The sequence below is a fragment of the Mesocricetus auratus genome, unplaced genomic scaffold, assembly GCF_017639785.1.
Source record: "Mesocricetus auratus isolate SY011 unplaced genomic scaffold, BCM_Maur_2.0 Super-Scaffold_100020, whole genome shotgun sequence".
NCBI classification, from domain to species: Eukaryota; Metazoa; Chordata; class Mammalia; order Rodentia; family Cricetidae; genus Mesocricetus; species Mesocricetus auratus.
Genome location: NW_024429201.1, coordinates 25,280,478 through 25,299,175, shown reverse-complemented (window position 1 = coordinate 25,299,175; position 18,698 = coordinate 25,280,478). Strand labels below are relative to the sequence as shown.

The window sequence follows — 18,698 nt, the reverse complement described above, 5'->3', positions numbered from 1 at the left end:
CCTCACTATGCAGCCCTAGCCAGCTTGGAACTTGGTAAGGAGACTAGGCTAGTCTTGAACTCACAGAAAACCTCAGCATCTTGAGTGCTGGGACTAAAGGCATGAGCCATTTCAACAACTAATCTTAGTTGTCACTGGACCACCTCTGGAGTCAACTGAAACCAAAGCAGCTGGGCACGCCTGTGAAGGCTTTTTCTTGATTGGATCTGGGTTATGTGAGGTTGCAGGGCTCACCCTGCATACAGACTGGACCTTCTTGTAGAAGCCTATATAACAGGGCACGAGGGAAGGAGGCTTTTGCTTTTTGCCTGCTTGCCCTCCTCACTCTGGCAAGCTCACCTGAGCCATTTCTTTGTTGTCAGAACCTACTTCTTTGGGATTCCAGTGTATACTGAATACCAGCTGAGACATCCAGCCTTGTGGACAACATTGTTGGACCGGGCAGGCCACAGACTGTGAGCCACTGTAATAAATCATAAACCACTGTAATAACCCCTTTCAATAGATATAGATTAATCTTATCAGTTCTATTCCTGCAGAAAGCCCTGATGATATAGCCAGCATACTTGGCCACATTTTTTTAAATTATTTTTTTAAGCTGCCAAAGTGATAGACTACATGTAATTGGTTCTCGAAGCACTTCAGTGGGTTCAGTCTTGAACCATGTATAGAGAGCAACCCATTCTTGTCATCTCCCTTCCCAGTATGCATGTATGTGATAGTGGCTGAAGTAAGTTTGGAAATGGAGAGAATGTTAGCATTCTCAAAACAGAACTCTCTGATCTGAATGCTTAGTAACTAGTCCCATATGATTGGTTTTCCATGATACATTTACCTTGGGTGGGCCCCGTATCTGAAGTGTTCTGTAGCAATAATCAAAAACCATTAATGGGTCACAAAAATTGCCTTCAAGGTTTTCAACCAGCCTGTTTTTATTAATGAAATGGGATGGAAGGAGATAAAACAGAAAAAAATTCCACAATGGTTCATTCAATTCTTCTCTGTGGTTCTATGTTGTTTTACAGGGTGGTTACATAGAAAGGGATAAAACAGAAAAATTCTAGAATGGTTCATTCAATTCAGAAAAATTCTAGAATGGTTCATTCGATTCTTCTCTGTGGTTCTATTGTTTTGCAGGGCTATTACATAAAATGTTTCATTAAAGGTCATGCTCAAAAGACATCGGAGTCTACTGCCAGTAGCACCTTAGGTAAAGTAGGTTGCTATGTCATTTATGATCGGTCCCTGAGTGGTTACTATGTCACATATGGTGGCTTATGTTCCGTCCTCTTACCTGAAGTGGGGTTAACATGTGAATGACTTTTGCTTTGCTACAGTGATTTCTGGAATGCCTGTTTCGTGGCAGATACTTAGGAAATCTGTTTAGGATTTAGTGTGGACTTTTCTCTCTTTGCTTCTAGTAAACTTCTAGAGCTGTCTTTTATAACTGTAAAATGCTATTTGTGATTCTGTTTTGTCTGGCTAACACCAAGCTTGGCACAGGCTGGACATTGCCTTTCGGCCACCTTTTCCTTCTGTGTGTACATTGTGACCCAGATGTAGAAGAATTCTCCCGAGATCCTTGCACTGCGGCTACTGTGCAGATTTGAATTTTTGTTTTGCAAAGAGATCTTTCAGCTGCTGCTCAGTAGTGGCTTCCTTCTGCTGCATCAGCTCCGAGGTTCCTTTGGTCACTCCCCAGGCATCTGGCTTGGACATTGAAGGGTTGTATGGCCTGCCAGAAGCTATCCGGAGATTCTGCCAGTATTCCTTTCTGGCCCTGTGGAAACAAAGCACACACCAGGATCCCCAGTACACCCCCAGAGCCTTTATTAGTCTCTAAAAGTAAGGCCATGAACATGTGTTTATTAATCCAGATTAAGGCATTTTCACCCCTTCAATCTTTAGATCTTCTTTGGATCTAAACATAGAGATTAAAAGCCTAAATTTTAGAATCAGGATATTTTCTATTCAATATATGTAACCTTGCTGTCCTTGTGTCCTGGCCACATTTAAAAATCTTCTGTTAGCTGGGTGGTGGCGCACACCTTTAATCCCAGCATTTGGGAGGCAGAGACCATCCTGGGCTATAGCACAAGTTGCAGGACAGCCAGTGCTGCACAGAGAACTTTTGTTAGAATGCACTAATTGTGCAAAAACAACGTGTTTCACCACAGCACTCCCATGTGCGGGTAGCATACTCTGGCCACACCCATCTCCATCTCCTTCTATGACTCTCGCCCTGCACCCACACTCAAACAAGCTGGCCCCCGTGTGTGGATTCTGCCTCCATCCTTCTTTGTTCTATTTTCATCATCTCCTTCTGGCCTCATCACGGCTGATAGCCAGCCTAGAAGGCAGCTACCCAGCCTGGAAGGCTATTGCATTTGCTAAGCTCTTGAACACCCAGCTTTGCCCTGGGCTCCCCCACAGCCTTGGAAATGAGGTCGTACACCATCGGGCACACTGATGATGATGGACCTACCCATCCTCGTCCTGGAGTCTGCTTTCCATGAAAGGCAGTCTCCACTCTCAGACCTTCTCAATACCCCGCCCTCCTCCCCCCTCCTAGTGCCTCCCATCAGGCTGCTCTTTTGTCTGGCCGTGAAATTCATCCTTCAAAGTTCAGCCCTGGCTGCAGCTTCCACGGGCTCCTTCATTAGCTCCATTCTGCCTTTCGCTGCTGCGGACCATTAGCCCACACTGCTGTGCATCTCTGTACTGGAACTCACCATGTCATCCGGACTTCCTTGTTAATTTCTGTCTTTTAGGCTAACTCTTTGGGGACCAGGCTGTGCCTTGCTACTTCAGGGTACCTGATTGGTACCTGTGTTGAATCAACGTCTGTTAAAAGTGGCAGAGCAGACCCAAAGACCCTTCCGCCTGGAGCTCCTATCTCCTTTTCTACCTGGTGGGATCCCGCTCACAAAAATCCAGAGCTCTGGAGCCCTTTTTCTCTGACCTTGTCCTCCAGGCCGAGACAGCCATTCTCTTTTAATCTAAACTGTTACAGTGTAGTGCAGTGACTTCACCGTTTTCCTGTTGCTGTGTCTGTTTTCTTCTGAGTCTGTGACCCATGTAGACCAGACCATGTTGGACCCAAACTCAGTATGCAGCTGAGACTGGCCTTGAACTCCTTATTTTCTCCTCTCTACCTCCTGTGTGCTGGGATTACAAGTGCGCATTGCTAGGCCAAGCATTGATTTTCTTAGCCATTCCTCCCTGTGAGACTCATAGGTTCCTGTTTCTACGACATTGCTGGTGTCTAGCCCTGTGCCAATTTTAGGCTCAATTTCTTGTCTGTTCCCCCTCCCCCACCCCCACCCCCACCCCCATTGTAATGTGCGCTCTGAGGAAGCCCTTGCCCATCTTACCACCTCATTCCCCCCTCTGAAAGTCGTGACACAAAGCACTTGGCATTAACACAAAGTATAAATACAAAGCTATACTGGATTCTGCTGGAGCTTCAACTCAGGATTTGATAGATACTACGAAACCATTCTCCCTTTGAATTGCCCTAGACCCAAGATACACTCAACTCTTTTTTGTTTGTTTTGTGTTTTGAGACATGGTTTCCCGGCATAGCCATGGATGTCTTGGAATTTGTTCTGGAGTCTAGACTGTCCTCGGATTCAGAGATCTGACTACCTCTGCTTCCCCGGTGTTGGCACTAAAGGCATGCACCACCACACCCAACTTCATCTCTTTAAAAATCAGGTGGTTCTGCAGCAGTGGATACCACATGTGTGGTGCTTTTCTGCAGGACAGGCCCACACCTGGGTAGATGCTTTAGGAGCAGTTCTGTGAGGGATGGAGAGGAGGAGGAGTCAGCCCGCCCTCTGTGTTGTGCAGGAAATGGGAAGGGTGCTTTAATGGCCTCACATTTGGACTTAGGGGATTCAGTAGGAATTGAGAGGGACTGACCTGGATCTGACCCAGGGTTTGGTGTGCATGTCCAAACCACTTCCCCAGCTGCCATGTTTGTCCGAAGCCGGAGGCAAAAATCCCCTTTCTGGGGCCAGCTCCTCTGCAATCGCCCTGATGTGGTAGGGCTCAAATCCGCAGCAGCCGCCAATGTACCTGACCCCCAGGTTGTAGGCTTCTCTGGCGTATTTTTGAATATCCCACCTGGTCGCAACTCTGGGTTCCAATCCTGGAACAAATGATAGTATATCTGAGTTCTTTTTATTAAAAAAAAATTGAGCTGGGCAAAGGTTGCATTTAATCCCAGCACTTAGGAGGCAGAGGCAGGTGGATCTCTGAGAATTTGGGTCCAGCCTGGTCTACAGAGTGAGTATAGCCAGGGCAGTTACACAGAGAAACCCCATCTCGAAAAAACAAAATGAATGAATGAATAAATAAATGGGCTGGAGAGACCTCTCGGTGAATAAGAGCATTTGCTGTTCAAACGTGAGGACCTGGGGCCATGTTGGTGGACCCAGACAGCCGCCCATAGTGTCCGCTCCAGATCTGGTCTCTGTGGGAGCCCACACTCATGTGTGCACATACTCACACACAGGCACACACTTGTGTGTGCAGAATTAGAAGTAAATCTTTAAAAAGGTGGTAGGTGAGAGGGTAGGATGCCTCATGCCCTCCTCTGGTCTCCACATGTATGTCCATGTATACATGTAAACACATGCTCTTTCTCTCACACACAATAAGTTGAGGGCACAGGGCTTTGAAAGAAAGCCACTTAATCTTATTTTTTGTGATTAAAAAATAAAAAAAAATAGGGATGAAATGCTGTTTCCTAAGGTTGAACACCTCAGCAACAGAGCTAGAATCAGGATATGCTCCCTACAGGACCCCCCCCCCCCCCAGAGGACAGCTTTTTCATCAACTCTAAGGCACAAGTCGCTGCTTTCACACTTAAATCCATGGTTGTCGTTTATCCCAGTAGTCCTATTTGTCCTTCCATTGCCTGATATAAAGGGAATTTTGGCTGCAGGGACAGAAACTTGAGGCAATAGATGACAATACAGTTATTTCTCTCCCATGACAAAAGCTCTCTGTCTATATAAATTCATTTGGGATTTCTCATGCAAAGATATTGAGACAATTTATAAAAGCAGGTCTTACCAAAGGGGAACTCGGGGAGATCGATAAACCCCTGCTTGCCGCAGTCAGGAGTGTGGTAGGCCAAGGGCTGGCTCATCAGGTAGGCTTTCAGCCGAGCACCTTCCAAGCCCTCCTTCATGAGCTTCACAGTTTGTAGGCTGGTGCTGGGGTCGAAGTGGCAGTTCACACCGACGATGGAGGCTCCTGGAAGTCACAGGGGCGCGTTAGCCTGAGGGCCACCCCGGGCTCTGGCAGGCTCCACGCTCCTGGCTCCGGTGGGAAGCTCGTACCCAGCGACAAATTGAAGGAGGACATTTGGTCTTCACTCCACACTAACCTGTGTCACCTGGCAGCCAGGAAGTGTTTTCTGAGAAAAGCCCTTGCAAGAGTCTGGTGTAACTGAAGTGTCACTTAAGTACACTGGGTGCCCATCTGGTTTTTAACTTTTTAAACTCCAGCATTCAGTTGGTCAGTGTTTGGCACCACACGGCCAGCACATAGGTTTCTCAACCCGCCCGGCTGCTGCATTGCCCCTGTGTCAACCATCACGTTGCCCACCTGAAGCTGGAATGAGTGTCCCCGTTCACCAGGCATGCTTAATAAATGCACGGATCCCCGTTCACCAGGCATGCTTAATAAATGCACGGATCCCCGTTCACCAGGCATGCTTAATAAATGCACGGATCCCCGTTCACCAGGCATGCTTAATAAATGCACGGATCCCCGTTCACCAGGCATGCTTAATAAATGCACAGTAGCAGAAAGCCATTTAGGGAAAATTTGTTGTTTTTGATTCTGAACTCTTCTTGAAAAAGAATTTTGTGTCTGGGATTAGTGGTTAGGAAAACCTCTTTTGACTGAGGTGACTAATCTGGTTAACACCTATCAATCCTGAGGACAAAGTTCTCATTTGCATGACAGCCTCCCAGACGGGAAGCTACCTGGAGCTGTCACTATAATGTGTTCTTCTGATATCTGATGTTGTGATGCTTGATTTTTATGAGACAAAGTATGTTTTAGATGTCTCATTAAAAAAAAAAAACGAGAAACTTTTAAAGTCATTATGTCCGGTGTCTGGGCCCAGTTTGACCAGTTGTGGCAATCATTAGGTATGATTTTGGAAATTTCCTCATGCGAAAGATTTGAAGGGACAGCAAACTGTTGTTCTATCCTCTCAAAATGAGAGGAATTTCTAATGGAGTTTCTCTTTCTTCTTTTTGGACTTAAAAATATCTGGTAAAGGGCTGGGGATGACGGCATGGTGAGCCCGCTGTGAAAGCAGGAGGATCTGAGTTCAAATCCAGTGCCCACCAAACTGCTGGCATAGCTGTATAAGCACTGCTCTGGGAATGGGGTGCGGCAGGGATGGGCCAGGCCCAGACAGGAGCTTGCTGTCCACTAAGCCAACCTAACTGACCAGTTTCAGGTTCAGAGAGAGCCATCCTATGCCTCCATACATCTAACCTCTTCACTTAAGTCTCACTCTGTAGCCCAGGCTGGTCTCAAACTCTAAGCAATCCTGCTGCTTCAGCCTCCCTGGCACTGGGGTTACAGGTATGCACCCCACACCCATTCTCACCGGATCTTGACCTTTTTACTCTGATTTTGAATGTGGAGTGCCCACAGATTCTTTTTCTTTAATTGTACTATACTGATTAACTAATTAATTAATTATTGGCTACTTATTAGGTACTTGTTAGATGTAAGGTTCTTTGTGAGAGGAAATATAAATCTAGTATGGTTTCTGATATCACAGACTTCATATTTTAGCTCAGGACTTCCCAAGATGAATTAAACTTATAGATAATGGCTATTCATCATATTTCCTTCTTGGATATTGACAGGCTATAAAAATGTGTCAAAGCTTCTGCTCAGTCTACAGTGAAGATTCACACACAGCTAGGTTGAGCATGGCATATTCTAAATACTTCTGACCTATCAACATTTTCACAGATGGAAAAATGCCAACTGGAGATATTCCAAATGAGTGGCACAACTAGAAAGTGACATGGCTTAAGGGCGGGGATAATCCTATCAAACACGGAGATAAAATTTGAGCTAAACGTTGGAAGCTGGCCTGGGTCTATTAGACGGGGTTATTAAAACTCCATGATGTGACAGGCACTGTTCCAGCCTTAGAGTGCTCAGAGCTGACCTAAACAGACCAGTCTCCACCTTCACAGATGTTAGCCTAGTGAGGAGGCCAGACTTTAAACACATGAATGAAATGAGTGAGGTTCCCTATGAAGGCTATGCATGGTACACAGGATTCGAAAGGCCAGTAGAATGATGGCAGAGGGCTAGTTGCAGGCCCGGCATGCCTGCCAATTACCAATGTAAGTGATGGAGTCCTCTTTAATCCTCTTGAAGACAGTGTACATCTTCCTCATTTTATATTTCCCATAAAAATTAGGATTATGCAATTTCCTTCCTAAATATAAATATTTGTTACTTCTAATGACAAGTATGAAAAAGGGTTTTATGAAAAAGCAGGAGGGGCATAAGAATCGTAAATTAAACAAATCACTGAAGTGTCTCCAGTTCAGAGTGCGCTCCACACCGAGTGATAACTTGGGTTTAAAATGTGACAGTTTAGAAAGCAGCCTGTGAGTTTCCCCTAATTGGAGTGAACCCAATGTTAGGAACAAAAATTGGATAAAAAGATATATTAGGTGGTCAGTATTTCATATCGAAGTTTCTTTTGATTTATTATACCAATTACACGAAGCAAAGCAAGCTTAGCCACTGTGAGAAAGGAAAAACATTGGCAAAGAGACAACTGGCTTTGAAGTTATTAATGTTTAAAGATTTTCGAGACACGTTTAAATAAAACACAATTCTCCTAGTGTTTCTTTTGACTTACCTAATGTTCTTCTTGTTTCCAAGCATTCAACCTCCAGCTACATGTCTGGCTGCCCCTTTCAGAAGGCTGCCATGCATTTGTGGCTTGGGGATTAAAAACTGAAATTTTACTGTTCCTTAAAACCACAGATTCATGAGTTGGGGAGATGGCTCCGTGGGTCCTAAGTTCGGATCCCCAGCACAGACACACATACATTCATTCACACACATGAACAAGTACATCACTCTATGTGTATGCAAAGTAAGTTTGAGACTTTTCTGTGTTTCCTTGGCAAGTACCACAGTATGTATTGATTCCTGGAACAGTGTGCATTTTCTTTATGTTATTTAAAAAGTGATGAAAATGGAAAACTGGTGGAAATCTATCATTACCTGCTTTCACCAGACGCACGGCACACTCTCCGGGGGACACTCCATGCAGGTCTCCTTCAGGCCCGATGCACATGGTAGCTGCTATAGGCTTACCGGATGCTTTCAAGGCCTCCACTGCCCACACAGCTTCTTCCACATGTTCAAAATACTGAAATCAGTGAAGGGCAGAACATTTTAATCCTGTTTCCCACAGAACGGTAAGAATACCACCCTCTTGTTACTTGAGGGACTGGTCTAATTTGCTAAGCATTTTTGGCGAGGAATAGAATGGAGTGACAGTTTCTTAGTGTCAATGGAAGGAAAAGGTGTGAAAGCTACTCTATTAGATGCCTCGAGTCAACACTAGCAGAATTCTGAGATGGGAAAATATCTCAAAAGCTAAATGTCGTTGCTCCTTCTTGAGACTTGAACACCACCCCATGTTGACATCGAGAGGGCAGATAGTTAGAGAAAGGGGCTTCATCTGGTCACAGAGTGTCCTTGCTTGCCTCAGCAATGAGGAAGTCCACGTTCTTCTTCATGAAGACCTCCAGCTGTTGCTGAAATATCTTCTTCACTTCGGTTTCACTCTTGCAGCTAAGGTATGAAGGTGTCTGGCTCACGCCTCCTGCAACCAGAGCGTCTCCTTCATCCGCCACCTGCCGTGCAATGTCACAGGCAGCTTCATTGACCTTCTGTCCCTAAAGTGGGTAAGTGGAGGACACATCTAAATTTACATGTGAAACTGAAAAAATATTATTACATCCCCACCTCTCAATTTTATTTTTAAAATCACTGCTTTTATTCCAGAAAAAAGGGTTATGTAGATCAATGGATTAGCAAATCCAGCAGTTTGTAAAACTACATTAATAATCATGAAAACAACAAAGAATACAGTGACAATATCTGGGCTATAGCTCTTTGTCAAAAATCCGTGAGAGGATGAACAGTTTTTATATGAAAATGACTAATGTAGAATTTTCTAATAACTAGCCTGCACTTAGATCAATACTTAGCAAATTATTGTGGTGGTGACAATGGACAATAGGATTTATGATTGTTAAGACTAAAATTCAGTTAGGATGATGACCAAATTCATGACGACTGTATATTTTTCAAGCAATAAATAATATCGAGTAAGGTGCATTCTCATCATTTAGACATGTAACATTGAGCTGGTCTGGAGGATGACATTTCTGTTTGGGTTTTTTGAAATTCAGTCTCATTAGCCCAGGCTATCCTAGAACTCCTGATACCCCTGCCTTCATCTCCCAAGTGCTGGGATCACAGGCATACACAACCAGGCCAGCTTGCTTTGTGTGAGATAGTCTCATCCTGTCACCTTCAATTCCTGGCTTCAAGTGACCCTCTCACTTCAATCTCTTGAGTGGCTAGGAATGCCTGTGGGGCCGCCTGATCTGGGGTGTAGCTTGTTGACAGACCTCTTGACTAGCATATTTGAGATCCTGGGTTCTGCCCCTCACACTGCAGACAACAACCACAAAATCCTACTTTATCCCAAAAAAAAGCAAAACAACCCCCCCAAAAACAAACAAACAAAAAAACCCTAGGACACCCAGCATCACAGGTCATTTAGACTGTTGGAATTTTAGAACCCCCAATTCATTCTAAATATGACAACATCTTTAACCTTGGTGGGCAAGTGGTTTGGCAATTATGGAAGCGACTGCAGCTGAATTGGGCACTGCTCAGACTTGCTGTCCCCTGTACTCTGTACACCTATGACCCCAGCACTTGGGAGGCAGAGGCAGGCAGATCTCTGTGAGCTCCTAGTCAGCCTGCCTTCATAATAAGAGTTTGTCTCAAAAAAAGTGGGGAAGATGTGTAGACTTGTAAAGATGGGGCTTTGTTTAGCAACGTAGGAGCATGACACGTTGTTGAGTGTCTTTAATCTGCTTCATAAATGCCTTCCCATTAACCTTAAAGAGTGCAATTCAGTCCCGAGAGTATGAATAACATGCCTCCCATTTTTGGATAATAGAACAAATCGTTGGCTTTCTCTGTGGAAACCTGTGTCGTGGAGTGTCTGGGAGGCCCTTCCCAGGTGGTGGCCGTGGTGGGCCGTACTCACAGATATCTTCTCAGCCACGTAGTTCCCTCGGTTCTCCAGCTTGTCTTCACTGGCGTAGAAAGTGAAGGTCTGCATGACGTTCGACCCAGCTCTGAGGAACTCCCTGTGAAGCTGGCGAACTGAGAGAGAGCACAAGCGAGGCTGTGATTTCACCCTATCACCCCTTATGATGCTTTCTAGGGGCCCTCAGGTAAACAGGCATCAAAACAGCTGCTTGGCATTCACACATCTGGGTCTCCTGGAACCTCTCTCAAAGCTGTCACCGCTAGATGGTTGGGTGGCTGGAGAGGGCCAGAGCTCATGGCCTTGTATTTGCCTCTGTGTTCTTGGTTTAGTTGCTCATTGTCAGCTTGTTCTTCATCCATTGACTCATTGCGGAAGGCACCGATCGACAGCAGGGGAAGAATCTGTCTTGTCCTTGGGAGCCCTCATGATCCATTCGAGGATACCTGACCAAAGCAGTGTGTGGAGGGCTCTGCAGGAGCTGCTGTCTCCCATGGGAAGGGAAGTCGCTGGGGCTGCAGGGTGGAGAACTCCAGTTCCTTGCTGGATGGAGATGGGGAAGGGAAGTCCCTGTAGGAGCAGCCTGAGCAAACACAAGGTAGGATCGGGTTTGGCATTTGGGGCAACGGAGGAAGTCTGCCTGAGCATTGAAGAGGTGTTGGAGAAGTGGCAGGACATTGAACAGGGGACAGGTACAAATGGCCAACTTGCTTGATGCCCCAAAGACTATGCTCTGGACCTCAGGGATACATCTGATTAGCCCAGTGTCTTTTGAAAGACAATTCTGAATTTCTGTTTGCTTGTGTTTTGAGAAAAGGTCTTGTGGTGGCTTGACTAAACCTACGGTGCTCATCATGTCCCCTGCATACTTTTTAAACATGATGAATTTGAGGGAGGGTCAAACCCACAGATACTCTAGCTCATTTGGGGTGGGATTTGGGCATTATTTTTGGTTTTCGTTTCTTATCCTTTTGGAGGTTCCCTGGTTGGTTCATGTTTTCAACCTTGCTGAGAACTGTCATGCTAAGACAGATGGGAAACACTCATCCTATAAAATGTGAAACTTAGTGTTTTGTTTTGTTTTGTCAGGGGAATTAGCCAGGCAAAGGAAGGAACCAGCAGCCCTCCCAATCCCTGGAATGTGTTTTGAAATGTCTAAGGCATATAAAATCCAGATGAGGACAACTATGTCAGAGATTGTGGGGGGGGTATTAGCTGGGACACTGGGGGGGAGGGGACTAAGGCTGGGGTTACACCCATGCTTCAGTAGCATCCCTACAATGCAAAAACCCGTGTGTGGTTTTTTTTCTTTTTGAATGGATGAACAGTGAGAAAAAAAGCATCTGTATTTTAGAAAACAGCCTCCCAAGCTTGAATCCAAACCTTTGGTGGTTTTCCTCTCTTTTAATCATGGAAACTTTAGCTCTCAGTAGGAAAGCAACTTAAACACTCACCTGAACCGTAAAGCTCATTTTAGTCAGCACCGGAATCAAATAAAAGCATCACATAGGGAACACCTGTCTATCAAACAAACACCAAGCTGCTGGGGTTGGGGAAGGATTTTAAAGGGGGTTTAGAGATACAGGCCGAGCCAGACACATGGTTGGAACAAAAGATGGGGGTCCTGATGAGATGGAGGAATGAGGAAGACAAGAGGCGCTAGTCAAAGGAGCCTGTTCTCAGCACGCCATAGGTGTACTGTGGGAACACCAGACCTTGAGCAGAGACCCACTTCCCCTTCTGCCTGGGAGTAGGCAGCTGTAAGACAATGTTTAGTAAAAACATGTTTACTAAAAACGATACAATAAGTTCCTGGCCACTTCCCCTTCTGCCTGGGAGTAGGCAGCTGTAAGACAATGTTTAGTAAAAACATGTTTACTAAAAATGATACAATAAGTTCCTGGGAAAGGCCTTCCCACGGAAACCGCCCTGACCTCGACCTTGTCCAGAGACTAACCGCACCTTCAAAAACCCACACACATCCACCTCTGGTGTCAGAGCAGAACCAGCCAGGGTAGAGGAGAGAGCAGAAGCTTCTCTGGTGGGAGCCTTTCTTAGGAAGTTTTTCTTGAACCTTTTTGGAGCCTGTTTAAAGTTTTCTTTACATCGTTTAACAAGTCTCTGTGTTGTCAATCCCCGACACCCTCCGCACGTTCTCGGACACAGGCCGCGCAGCAGACGTGACAGTGTACAACTCTTGGTGAATTTTAGGGTAGGTGGCTGAGGTACGACAAAGGGAAAGTTCCCTGGAGAGGAGATTCAGGCACTCCCAAACTGCTTAGCGGATTGTCTGTGTGAACACTGAACGCAGGGAGAGAGGGGCAGAGACAATCCAAGCTCTAGACTCCTTTCAAGAGAAGGGCGGGCAGGAGCCAGGTGGTGAGTCGCTGATCAAAGCAGGGGCAGCCGCGGTGCTTTGCAGCATGTGACTCTGATAGCTGGCAGTGCTCAGGGTCAGTAACAAGTATGGGACACATTGCATGCATCTCGTGTCTCGTGGTTGGCTCTTGCAGCTGGTTCAACACAGCACACGTTACCATAGTTAAGAAAGGAGCATGCACCAACCTGCCTCAGGGTGCTCCACGGCAGCTTCCGGGGTCCACGGTCCAGCCTTTACATAGCCCCTCTTTTCCAGTGCAAAGACGAATCCTCCGTCTCCGATCACAACTTCTCCAGCGTTTAGACGTTCTAAGATCCCCTGAATTTACCGATGAGGGAGAGAAGGGAGTTGAGTTTCAATGACAAATTCTATCTTTAGTGATTTTTTGCAAATACATTCTCGAGAAGTATAGTTTCTTTAGCAACCTTAGTGTGAATTAGTTTCCACCTTCATGAGGATGACTGACTAATTAGAACTCCAGTGATGGGGCAAGAGAGCTGGCTCAGTGGTTAGGAGCGTTGGCTGTTCTTCCAGAGGTCCTGAGTTCAATTCCCAGCAACCACATGGTGGCTCACAACCATCTATAGTGGGTTCTGATGCCCTTTTCTGGTGTAAAGATGTACATGCTGATAGAGCACTTATATACATAAAATAAATAAATTAATAAAGAATTTCAGTAATGAGAAGGGATTGGAAAGTCGCAAGTCCAGAGACAAGTTATCTTGGGGCGCATCTGGCCCTCTTAATGGCCTTTAACTGTCTTCCTCCACACATGACCTAACATCTTTGTGACCATTAGGTAAATCCTCTGGAATGTTCCAACAGATCCCCAGTTTCCAGCCAACCAAAGGGCTATGAATGCTGTCACATAGTATCTGAGACCAATAACAGAGTTTCTCTGCTTTGCTGTAACTGGCCTACCTAATGTTTCCACCAATGTATTTAAAGAGTGCCTTGACTTATGCTGTCTTTGATGTATGACTATAAAACTTTGCCAAACTGGTACAACATTGGAACATGTAATCTAGAGTGACCTGAGCCATAATCACTCAGAGTGATTCCTGAATAAACTATCTCATTCCTGTGAGATGAGAGCTGTGTTTTTGCATCAACATCAGAAAAGTACGTATGTAATATGTACATTAATTTATGTGTTCTATGCATTAGTTTATTTAGAATGGTCAGCTATTGAAAATTGGCATATTCATGTGTGTGTACTGGGTTTGTGGGTTTGTGCAGAGCCTGGGTGTCTTTCAGTACACATAACAAAGTACTTTGAAGCGTAGCACAGTGGTAGAGCATTTGCCTACCATGCCCGAGGCTCAGGGATCTATCCCCAGCAGGATAGAAAAAAGAAAGCATATATTTTTCCCATTTGCATATATATTTTAAAATTGTACATACTTATGGGCATAATGTAATAATTCAGTTCATATACACAGTGAATAATGAGCAAATTTCAATTTCATTAGTCATCTATCATTGGAGGGTTTGGAATCCTTAAATTCTTTTCCTCTACTTCCTGTAAAATACATAATAGATTGTAAACTATAGCCACTCTGACAAGACCATCTTTTTTTTTCCTTTTTAGAAGTGCTGGAGATTTAACCCAGGATCTTGTGCATGCTGGGAAAGCACTCTGCTACAGAGATATATCCCAGTGGCACATGTTCTTAAAGGATGACAGACAGCTGATCTTCTTGCTCTATCAACACACTAGAGAGAGGATTCACACTAGTGAGAGGATAACCAAAGAGGTTGGGGTAGCGTAGAATGCTGTACGGTAGAAGACTGAAGAGTCACATGACACCTGGTGCAGTTAGAACAGAGGTGGCCAAACCACTTATGGGCTCCGTTCTTGGCATTCTCTGCAACCAAAGATCTGTTATGCACCCATGAGTTTGTGAGTACACACATCCTGTTCTCCATGCCAAGGACAGGGAAGCGACAGGCATAGCATTCATGGATGATTTCCAGTGCAATCTCCATAGCTACTGCATTTCAGTGCTGCAGAATGATTGCCACTGCGCTCAGGTGCAAGAGATGAATTTTGAATTGTGAATTGGAAAGGAGTTTTATAGATTCAAAAGTAATTTACTACTAAAGCTGTTTTTTCAGCTTCTAAGAATCATAAACTTTAAATTAAACATACCCTGTCTTCAAGTTCTCTCTCTGCCTTTAGGAATGGGAAATTAAAGCTCAGAGTCTGTGAATAATTTATTCAAGATTCTTATGACTATCTCAGCCTTAAATGGTTTCTAGATTTGATTTCGGATGACGGCAAGGAAGGGTGGGGAGGCTCTGAAAAGGTGAATAACTCCGAGGGTTCCGTTGGAAAGTGCACATTTACGGCAGTCCACTTCCTAGTCATGTCTGTGGGTTTTTAGAAATGAGAAGAGAACACAGGCTGCATAAACAGCTCAACGAGTCACCAAATTTTATGCCAAATTCCTCTCCACCTTCTTAGTGCCTCCTTCCCTGTAATCCTCCTCCACAGCCCCACCCCATGCCATCTTGATTGCAAGCACCCAGAGAGAAACCGTTGACATTTTCGCCGTGGAACTGGAAATTTCGTGGGGATGTATGTTACTTACTGCCTTGGCTTCCTTTTAGGTCCCAAATACTTTCAAGCCTGGATGTCTGTGAGTTAACAAACAACTATAAAGATACAGAATTGCTTGTGTGTAATTTTGAAATCCAAATATTCATCATGGCTACAATGGGTCTAAATACTACACCTTAAACTACCAAGTACATATATGTATATATAAATTAAAAGTGTAATTATGTAATATATGTGTGTACATATATATTCTATATCTGCATAGTGTATATGTGATATATACATATTATATATACATGCATAGTATATGTATGTGATATATATACATACTCTATATGTACATACTCTATATATTCATACATAGTATATATATGTGTGTGTGTGTGTGTGTGTGTGTGTGTGTGTGTGTATCAGTCACATGAACAATGGTCCCATAAATAAGCTATGACTCACAGTCACTCTGGGTGGAAATAACTAGTGACACTATGGCAATTAACAGCTCTCACTGAACATGTTTTCAAATTTTAGTACCACATCATTTTAATACACAGCATAGCCAGGAATCCGATCTTTGGAAATAGGGGAGTGGTGATACAATTATCATGCCAATCATATTATTGAGTGATTACTTCAGCATACACTTAGATTCTACTAAGTTTTTAATTCTCTAAACACCAGCTAAACAGTGCAATGTGCTATGAAAAGCTTAGTTGATTTGCTGATCCCACCGATCCAGAATAAGACCATTACCATAATTTAAAGCCAAATTTGAAGCAAGTTTTAATTAAATACTGGCCAGGTAGATGGGCTCTGGCCAGGTCCGTACCCAGGTTCCTGGGAAACAACGCGGATTAATACACTGTAGTGGGTTAAGAAGAAAAATCCCTAATTCACTGCATTTCATGTCCAATCAGGGCCAAGCATACATCCTGATGTTCCTCCTGTGAACATGTGCTGATGGGTCAGACAAACATGTTTAGAGGAATGAAAACATGTGACTTGTTGTCTCCTGTAAATAGCCTCCAGCATTTCAGGAACTATCTGTCCTTGGGCAAGGGGCTTGCAGGTGAGAGGCATTTTTGTTTCATGATCTCTTAGCATAGTAATTAAGACTTAAAATGTAACTTTGACTCTCACATTTGTGTGTGTATATGTGCGCGTGTGAAAAAATTTTACTAAGCAGTATATGTAACATCAGCTTTTTTTTAAAGCATTATCTGCCTAGGTAACTAGCAGAATATATGTCAAAATATTGCAGACTCTTTTCTTTGTATTTTAATCAGTTTTTTTCGATGAATATGTGTCCTTGTACCATCTTTAAGTGCAAATACGTAGGCATGCATATTATTGCCCTTGTTTTAACATTTATGTATGGAAACACCTTTATGCCATGTGTTTCTTGATCATTCTCTAAAGACTGTCCCCCGAGACAGACAGACAGATACACACACACACACACACACACACACACAGAGGAGAGAGAGAGAGAGAGAGAGAGAGAGAGAGAGAGAGAGAGAGAGAGAGAGAGAGAGAGAGAGTTATTGTTTTTTTCAGACGTTGTGTCACTGTGTAATCTAGGCTGGTCTTGAACTATGACCCTCTTACCTCTCTGAGTGTTGTGATTTCACACACACCCCCACCGCCACCTCGTGCTATCAGATTCTGCTAGTGAGTTGTCTTTAAAATGGTGAAGTTTCTAAGCTTGAGTTTGGGAGTGGATTAGAATCCATGGTTTTACAAATTGGGGCCAAAGGGGTGTGTGTGTGTGTGTGTGTGTGTGTGTGTGTGTGTGTATGTGTGTTGGGGGGTTTGGCAGTGAGTCATTCTTTGCAGTCTGCAAGGGACATCATTTAGTAAATTATGGGCTGGCAGTGTTCCAAAACTTGCACGGCACATCCTTCTTATACTACTCTCATGCATCGACCTCTGGGCTGAGGTGCTGCCAAATTTTAACAAGATTAGCTTTCTTCGCTGAGTGGATGTCTTTTTGAGTTGGTGGCTCTCCCTTTAACAGACTAGGCACACCAGGTTTCTCCGCAGGACATGCCTTGCTTTTGCAAAGTACTGTGGGGTACAGTCAGCCAGGCTCCATCTGTCTCCCAGACATCTCCTGGGGTCTTCTGTGGCTGAGCGTGGTATCCGAGCCCAGTTTATTCCCATCTCCCTGTCTATCCTTCCTCCCCCTAATCCAGAAGAAGGACTGAACTCCCGTGTCCAGCAGGACACCGGGAGCAGAAGTGGGTCCCACAGTCATTTTGGTTTTTACAATGCTGTGAACAGCCCTTCCTCAGTGTCTTACACTCAGCCTATTTATTCTTTTCTGAAACTGTTTTTGGTGCGCATTTTTCTGTGGTCGTCGAAACAAACTGCGGATGAAACCTACCATCACTCCCGCACAGTCCTGTCCTCCTGGCAGCAGCTGGCAGGGTGTCGGGTGGGAAGTGGCGCGAGGCAGGAACCGTCGGACAGTCGGGAGGGCTCCGCAGCTGCCTGCCCCTCCTGCACTGACACCCCGCCAGACACCCAAGCAAGCCACCAGCCAGGGCCACCTCCACTGGGTGGGAAATGGCACCCTAGGTCAGTGATCAGCTTCTCTGGGAGAGTTTCCTCCCTGGTATTTATGGTGGGGCACTCAGAAAGTGTTGAGAGTCTGAGAACCTGGAGGGGGCACCCAGACATCCGAGGTGGCTGCGGGGGTGCCTTGGGTCTAGCAGGCAATCGCCCCACATATCCAGGGTGCAACTTGGTCCTAAGTGGAGCCGGGGGTGCGGGGGTGGGGTGGACTGGGGCAGGGGTTGTCTAGAGTGCATTCTGTAGGAGAAACCCGGAGTCACACAAAAGTTCTGTGTGTCCCTTCTGACCTAAGACCGCCGACTAGGAAGGTGCTCGGCTCCATGCTACCCCTCTGCTCTCGCTAACGTTGGGTTACCCAGCTGGTGGTGGTACTGAGAGCGACTCGGGCTCCCTGCAGACTCACCCTCTTGGCCTTCTTTCCAGAAACCGGTGCCATCTCTCTGGTGTAGTGAGCGGTGCTGGGCACAGCTGCAGACTGGAGGCTGGAGGCGAGCTGTCGGGAGCAAAGCCTGTGCTGACTGGTGGTCGCCTGTCTCTTTATACAGTGGTTTGGTTTCCCAAGCCTTGGCCAGGTCAAACACATGGCCTCAGGCGGGAAACACGCCCATCAGCCTTTGATTCAGGCCAGGGGCTAGCTGGGCAGCTGCCTGGCCGAGGAGATGTCGAGATTGGTCTCTGAGATGGGTGGAAACTCCGCGAAGTAAGAAAAAACAATACTGAGGTCTCTGCTTGCTCATCTGCACACTGCCCTTTTGGCCAATCGCAGGTCTCTGACCTTGATCTGGGGTCAGGTACTCATGACCCACTTAAAC

General features: G+C 45.2%; 1 protein-coding gene across 2 annotated transcripts; it reads right to left on the bottom strand.

The window, feature by feature from the left end:
* Window positions 1-911: 911 nt before the first annotated feature.
* On the bottom strand, window positions 912-18,379 carry Bhmt (betaine--homocysteine S-methyltransferase). 2 transcript variants are annotated; one of them, XM_040729072.1, is made up of 8 exons: window positions 18,290-18,379; window positions 12,935-13,067; window positions 10,367-10,485; window positions 8,784-8,975; window positions 8,296-8,443; window positions 5,083-5,265; window positions 3,925-4,153; window positions 912-1,780 (listed from the first exon to the last, which is right to left on the bottom strand). In XM_040729072.1, exons 1-8 carry the CDS (start codon window positions 18,320-18,322, stop codon window positions 1,594-1,596), a joined length of 1,224 nt encoding a protein of 407 aa, XP_040585006.1. In that variant the 5' UTR covers window positions 18,323-18,379; the 3' UTR covers window positions 912-1,593. The 2 variants fall into 2 exon arrangements, with proteins under 2 accessions (XP_040585006.1, XP_040585007.1); XM_040729073.1 differs by lacking the exon at window positions 18,290-18,379 and adding an exon at window positions 17,696-17,775.
* Window positions 18,380-18,698: the final 319 nt, after the last annotated feature.